General features: G+C 40.0%; 1 protein-coding gene across 2 annotated transcripts in view; it reads right to left on the minus strand.

Annotated features, from left to right (window-relative positions):
- Window positions 1-719: 719 nt before the first annotated feature.
- LOC123976919 (TGF-beta receptor type-2-like) overlaps window positions 720-7,953 on the minus strand; it is a 20,678-nt gene continuing 13,444 nt past the window's right edge. For both annotated transcript variants that reach the window (XM_046059322.1, XM_046059321.1), the window contains exons 6-7: window positions 3,858-3,982; window positions 720-1,939 (exon numbers count right to left, since the gene is read on the minus strand). In XM_046059322.1, the coding sequence (XP_045915278.1) occupies window positions 1,760-1,939; window positions 3,858-3,982 (305 nt within the window). In that variant the 3' untranslated portion in view covers window positions 720-1,759. The remainder of the gene's footprint in view (window positions 1,940-3,857; window positions 3,983-7,953) is intronic.

Raw genomic sequence — 7,953 nt, forward strand, 5'->3', positions numbered from 1 at the left:
GTGACCCTTTGGCGGGTTGGGAGTTTAGGAAACACTAGACTTCTGTACTTCTGACTGTATATAAAGTAGTTAAAACTAACTCCACAGTGGCCAGCTACAAATGCTTATACACCAGCTGCTGATGCTCCAAAACTGATGCATCAGTATTAACCATCTAATAATTTTTATCACTCTCAGTTAGCATTTTTCTGCAGTAGGAGTACTTTAAAAGTGTACTTCACTGTGCTTTACTTTACTTAAGATGTAGAATGTAGGACTTTTTGTTTTAATGGAGAATCTTTTAAACTGTTGTATTAGTACTTTTACTTAAGAGTTTTATATATGGGTGGATTGGCAAGAGCTGCAGGACATAACCATAAGGTCTGGTGAATAAAAACAATGAGCAGAAAGCTACACAGAGCTGTTGATTCTCAGTAGGATCCACACAATTAACAGGGAGTCAATTGATTCAATGTTAGAAATATCAAACATATTGCTTAACATATACTTGCTGCTGTATACTGGTAGTATTGTGGTTCTTTCTGTAATAATGAGCTATGGGTATGTCATGCTCTGATTGTTGACCTGAAAATGATTTGTTTTGGGCTGTACAGTGGTTCAGATTTTCTATGAAAGTCATTCACAATGTAAAATCATCATACACCCTTAAGGGACAATCATAAAATCGAAGTATAAAGCAATATGATTGCATTAAAAACATGCACACATACGCACACACATTACAGTACTGTAACACTTTTAATTATGGCTTTACACTTTTATTACAAAAATTACTTTGATATAGATCTTTTCTGACCACTGGATAAAAATTCCCTTTTCTGTAATAAAGTTTAGCTTTTATAGTATATAAGTGGCAGACTGGAACTTCCAGTTTGGAGTCCTTTATACATATCTCTATATTATTTTATTCTCTTTGTCTGATTAAACAGACTCTCTTTTTTTGGACCGTAGTCCTCTGAATAATACACATATAAACACACACACACACACACGTACAAACACAAACACAGTATATATCTGTTCCTTGCAGGCTGATTTTGCTGTCTTTATTTTACAGTTCATAGTCCTGGAGATATGATAGCCGCTGTCCCTGTGGATTACTACCTTGGATGGATTTTCCGTTTCTTTGCTGTGGGTAATTTCCATTTTGCCACAAGAAATTATACTTGCACCTTGAATCATCCAGTCCTGCTGACATCTATCCAAGGCCATCAAGGAAAACATTTAAGTATGCAGTCGAGTAAACTATAAGGGGCGATACTATCATCGTTGTATAGTGTATATTACTGTATAGTGTTATTAACAGTCTTAATATTTTACATTTGTTCATTATACCCCCTTTTCTAAATGCGTGATGTCCCTTTATTTCCTATACCTGAAATGTACAGTCAGAGCAAAAAAGAATATATATCATTTGGTGTGCATAGATATTGATAAAGTGCAAATAGTGTTTGGTTAAAAAAAGCTTTACAATGCAATTTCCCTGTTTGTTCACGACTTAAACCAGTCTTTGGAGCATGTAGAAGAAAACAAATGAAGTCCGTCACTGCTGTTTATATTTATGTTGGTCCTGATCTGTATATGGAAGTCCATCTCTGGTATCAGTTCTGTTTCATCTATATGATTTTCCAGTCGGCTCCTCCATCACACATTTCTGACGAACCCATAGCAAACAATGCATCCACTGGAGTTTCTTTTTCTCCCAGACACTCCGTTGCAATTCCTTTGCCACCCTGGGGGGCAGTGTTTCTGTTGGGCCCTACTTCTCATCCACCACAAAGATTTCTTCAGGGATCTTCTCCTCTGAGTCAGAGCGATCTGACAGCTTGTCCAGGTACTCCATGTCGTAGAAGCGCTCAGCAACACACTGGGCTGTCAGACGGGCCTCCGGGTCGTGGTCCCAGCACTCCTCTATGGAGGCGCACACCATCTGGATGCCCTGCAGGGGGAGCGGTGGAGCACAGATATAATCAGTCAATGATACTAACTTGGGGCAAGTCTGACTGAGACAGAAGATTATCACCTCAAGCTGAAACTATGAATGTTCATGTGTATTTATGTGTATGCCAATCAGTGTGCTAGTGGATTTTCTATGAGTGAAAACAAAAGAGGGATCACATGAATAGTATATAATGATATAGTATACTACAGCAGTATTATACACTGAGTTACCAGTTTATTAGGTACACCTAGCTAAAGCTAATGTAATCTAATAAAACAGTCCTGCAGTGACTCCTCCCACATAAAGATTATAATGTGCAGGTTTTTTTTAGAGCTGTTGGTTCTACTGTATGTACATTTTGGAGGCTGGAGTTTGTGGTGCTGGCAAACCGTACTGCATTATACTGACAGGCGTTTCTCTTGTTTAACCTACCCTCATAAACAGGGTAGACAAAATAGTAGAAAAAGAGTGTAGATTGGAACATCTCAGGGCTTTCAGCAGGTACAGACTGCGCTTTATTGACAGATCTGATCTCTCCTTATCTATTTTGTATTAGATTTGTTTAAATGGAAATAATTCAGCACTACTTTCACTATATAAAATGGAAATGCCAAGTGTAAAGGTAAGCTTAAAATGCGCCCTGTGGAGTTTTCTTGTAAACAAACAAAAGTTACGCTTACATTTAGTGTTACTCACAAAAGCGCATTGTGTGTATTCTTGAGGTCTAACAAATCTGTGGAGTACATTTCCTCCCTCATAAAACCTTCCTTTGTAAAGCCAGTGTTTTATGTATTTTAAATTGTGCATTGTTTACATCTGTGTTTACTAGCTTATAGTCTTCTTCTTCACTGTCTTTGCAAGTGCGTTGTTGCATTTCTTGGAACATTACCCCCACCTGCTGATCAGTGCGACACCATTGCAGGAATGCTTCACCTGCATGCACGTCTGTCCTCATGCACGTGCACAAGATAAGCAAAATAGTGACCCACTCATGATGTACGCAAGCGCACTCAGAAGAGTGCAGATATTCACCAGGCCTGGTAACACGCCAATGTCTTAATTTCTCATGTTATCACAATACCTTTTTTGCTTTTTATGTGTCATTTAGTCTCTACTGACTTTTATTGTGCAGAGATGGCATGTCATTTTATGTGTGAATGCCAGAGAAAAAAACATTTGTTAGTATAAAGTGCGACAAAGACTGTTCAAGAATGAGGTCAGGGAGGATGGACGGGTCAACCAAACACAGGACTTTCACCCAGGAGACTGCCGTTTGTGCCCCATGTGAAACCACAAGTCAACGTTGACTTATTTTTAGTTTTCATACGTACGTAACTTACAAAGAATATTTTACTAACGTAACATAACTTAACTGATATAACTACTGTATTTATTTTAACACAAACTATGATCTTTTCCTAAACCTAACCTAAGGGAGTGCAGGGCAGGCTGTGTGTCCAGCATGTATGCATGAGAATAGTGTAATGGAGCGGAGACAATATACAGGTTATATTATGATGGTGTAATCAGAGTAGACAACGTCAAAACACTAGTGATGTAAAATGTCAATGTCAAAGTGAAACTGGCAACCAAAGAATCAGCAAACACAGATGTGATCACAACAGACATTGTCCCTAGGGGACACAAGATTCCAAACTGAAGCCGTTGTTGATCACTTGTGGCTCCTACTGGTTAAGAAAAGTGAGTAGTCAGAAGTCAATCAAATATGTTGTTCAAAAATTGTGAATAACCGTGGTCACCGCAACCATGAGAGGTCCTTGAGGATACAGTCATACAGATGTAATTTCTTATTTTTTCATTTTTGAGATCCTGAATGTTCAGAGTCACCTCAGCCCAAAGGAGATCATGAAGTTAAAGTTTCACACTGCATGTATGTATGTGTGATGTCTCTTACTGTGTGGTTGATCCAGCTGTCAGGGATCTCAGGTCTTCCTCTGTCTCGGAGCACGCTGTCTTTCATACTCTCTACACATGGGTGTTCCCTCAGGTTCCCAAAGGGTGGCTCGTATTCTTTCACCTCTGCGTGCACACACACACACGCACACACACGACATAGGTACAGAGAAATTAGTCCTTAGTCCGTCAGTAAGTCCTTAATGACCTTATAAAACTGGTGAGCGTTTGTTTTATACAAGCAATATACTTTTAAACAGATTCACATCTATTGGAAAATATAGCTATGTTGAATCCTGACTAGATCAGATGGCAGTGCCCCACAGCGCACACATCAACTACACTTCTCCAAGGATTCACCATGCGCTCTAAATTAAAACTGCAGGTTGCAAACTTTAAATAGCACTGAAGCAGCACAAACAACTAAAGATTCCTGTGCTGCTGATAAAGGGGCCGAGGGGGAGATTTGCTGAAGAGAAACACTTATTATCACATTTTTACCCTCAGCGTCAAGGGGCTTAAAGAATCTCACCAACAAAGCTCTGGCATTGTGTCAGCTCTCTTACACAACACAATCCAGAGTGCTTGTCAAAGGCAAGTTACAGGTTGAGTTTACTCCGGGCAAGATTTCAAAGCACAGGCATGGAGGATATAGTCTGGAAACTCTTGACCCACAGTTTCCAAAGACAATTTATCTTTACATGAATTAATGTTTCCTTTGAGTGAAATAACAAATCAAATTCCAACTTCCGTCGAAGTGTGGAGGGCTTGTATAAAAAAAACACAAGTTTCAGAGAATCCGGTGAGATAATGAGGCACCTGACTGTGTGAAGAATGTTGAAGTAAATAATTAGCTCAAAAGGATTTTCAATACTTAAAAGATGACCAGGAGATGAAATAGCAGTTTGAGAATCACACGGCATTCCACGAATAAAGCCTTGACAAAGACAGAAGCTTTCAAACAGGAAAAAAACAGAAATATAACACAATTTCTACCTATTTTCAGTAGAAATGATAATTACTGAATAACAATGATGATGTTAATCCAAAAACTAATCCATTAACTTTGTTATTTCAGACAATGATGCTATAGCTGTTATCTATAGTGGTTAAGCTATAAAATATACAGAATAGGCTGTTACAGTTCAGTGTATACCAGAGTAACTGCCTGTAATTACTCTACTTTAGGGGTATTTGTCATTATTTGGATATTGCATTCACATTCACTGTAGTAGAACCTGCATGTGTTGTTTCTTCAGTTAACATTTATTTTATCTAAGCGTGCAGCTCTTATACAAACCTAAAGCTGGACTTGCCCCTTTTTGAGCTCTCAATTACTGAAAGAAAACACTTTCAAGGCAGTCCCAGTCACTGATTGCTCAATTAGCTGGTGTTGTAACACCGCATATATGGCTCAAATTACACACAGATTGCAAACATAAACTGAATGAAAACTAAATCGTAAATCTGTCCCACAGAGTTTACATGACTGGAACAAAGCAGTGCCAGCAGGAGTCAGCGAGCTCTGGAGTAGCCCGCCCGGTCACGAGGGCAACATGTTATGTCTGCAAGTTCACGGACACATGTTGTATGTAGATTTCTATATCTGCCAAACCGTTCGCTCAAGTGTTGATTTGGGTAAATTGGAATTGACCATCCACTTCTTAGTACAGTTTGTAGGATAATCCAGATGACGATTTCACATTTCACACTCTTTCAAAACATGTTAAAAAGAAGCTCAAAGGAAGATCAGCCTGCAGACAGGAATTGGAGGCTTCTGGGACATAGACTGATGCAACAGAGAACTCTTTTCAGAGGCTGTTACTTCCTTTTTTTTTGCAAGCAAAGTTCCTCTGCCTTGGTATTAAAGCTTAAACATGGGCCCAACCATGAGTCTGTACTTAAAGAGAAAACGAGACAGATGTTTCTTTCTGTTTTGACAGGTTCGAGGGAGTGTTTTCTAGACTGCAAATCTACATGTAAACATGTTTATGTGTTCATCTCTAAACAATGGGTCCAAAATATAGCATACTGCTGAGCACTTTGCAGTGTAATCAAAAGTGTGTATTTCAGGATGGAAACATTGGCCAATCTCGCCCTAAAAAGGAAAGATGTTTTTGTTCAGGAAAACCTTAAATTAAACTCTGAACTAGCAAAAGCTTTTGAAAACACAACACAGAGCGAGGGAGGAATGATGTGGTTTGCAGAAGTCACACTGCATATTGACAAGATTTCAGCAAAGCGATATAACCAGTTCAGCACACTAACAATGAGGAACTTACACTATGTCTCTTACGATAGCTGACACGTAGTGATGTGAATTTTGCAACGCTAGCACATATTTCATCCTTAATGTCTATTTTCCATGCCAGTTGTCAGGCCAGCCTGTAGAATTTGTCTGGGAATCTGCAGCCCAGAGAAATTCAGCTTAATTTAGCAACAATGGCAGACTGAGGAAACTTCTCAGTGAATGGCACCCTTCAGGAGCTTTGTAATATACACCCATGACAGTGACTATATGGCCTCTTTCTAGTCTTTCACAGGATGACCAGGTGCTACACTTCAACCATCCCAACTAACTATAGTTTTGTCATTCATTAACCTTTCAGTTGTTTTGATTATGGCCCTAGCACATAGATGAGTTTAGCTGACTTATATATGTTTAGATATCAGTAGTCAAGCTGCACAGGCAAGCCAAAAAGGACCAAATTGAAACGGAAAGAGAAACACAAACCATCCTGAATTATTACTGCAAAGCTGAAAGCAAGTATAATCCATTCCAACATTTGATATTTTGTTAAATATTCTTGTTATGCTTCCCTTCCAAGTAGCATTTTGTCAAGCTGTGCTCAACAATGCATAAATACTTAAAGGAAAAAAACAGAAATCCTGTCACCTAAACACATAAATAATGCAGATAAACAGATCCACACAGAGTTTCAACATGTGCTTGGAAATAAATTAGTAATATGATCTCAATAACACTGTTTCCCGAAGTCTGTCTGAGTCAACAAAAGATTGACTAATCCATTACCAGCTGCCTCTGCTGGTTTTCATTAGGCTGCGGAGTCTGTGACACTTGTTTGCGTTGCTCACAAGTTGTTAAAGTCATTTAGTACAGATGTATGCATGCACATTACATGTTAGCACAGCTCACTTTTGGACATATGGCACTGACTTATCCTGGAGACTTACCCTACCATTAACTGTAGCTGATACATGTGTCCTGAGCTTCACCTAAACCCATAACAAAAAACCAGCAACTATTTTAGCTCACGCTGGACGCAACTTCAGTAAAACCAAATTGGCCACACAGATTTTGTCCCCAGTTCATCCACAATCAATATATGGACTATGGCAGACCCCCCCACACACATGCACCATCCACAAACAACCATCATGCCCTCTAGTCCTGGAGGAGTTGATGGTCTGACATCTGGAGAGCAGCTGCCCTAACCTCTCCTCCTCTCCAGTCTAGCCCAACCTCTCCCTCTAGGGACTGAAGGCATTTCCCAGTCTGCAGCTCCACATTCAACACCACTCCACTATTATCCCCCAACATAGCCCCACCCGCCTGAGGAACGCCCTCATAGTCTTTCCAAGCCCTAAATCTGGACTAGCTAAATTATACAGGAGAGACATTTTAGGGAACAGACGCAGAGATAAAAAAGGCCTGAGCCTTGAATCCAGCTTTTCCTTCTCTCTGAGGTGTGTTGATCTCTCTGTTTCCTTCTCACTCAATGTCTTTATAGTCTTGGAAGATAAAGAAAGCAAAGTGATGGCTCATGGCTGGCTGACTGGCGCTGTCGACAGACGGCTGTGTTCTTCTCGCCTGGCAGATCTCAGATCAGACCACGGCCCCAGGAACTGTGACAGAGCGGCTATGTGGCTGCCTGCCACTGAGACGCAGAGAGCTGATCAGACATCTGTCTTCCACACACACACACACACACACACACACACCTCAATACATCCCCTTGAACTGAATCAATGCAATGAAAGCTTCTCCTGCTGTTCAGCACTGTAATAGACCCATAAGAACACACAAAAGGGGTTGGCGCACTGCAGTTCAAGGAGCAACACATTTCTCCAGTAGC

The sequence above is a fragment of the Micropterus dolomieu genome, linkage group LG09 (genome assembly GCF_021292245.1).
Source record: "Micropterus dolomieu isolate WLL.071019.BEF.003 ecotype Adirondacks linkage group LG09, ASM2129224v1, whole genome shotgun sequence".
Classification (NCBI taxonomy): Eukaryota; Metazoa; Chordata; class Actinopteri; order Centrarchiformes; family Centrarchidae; genus Micropterus; species Micropterus dolomieu.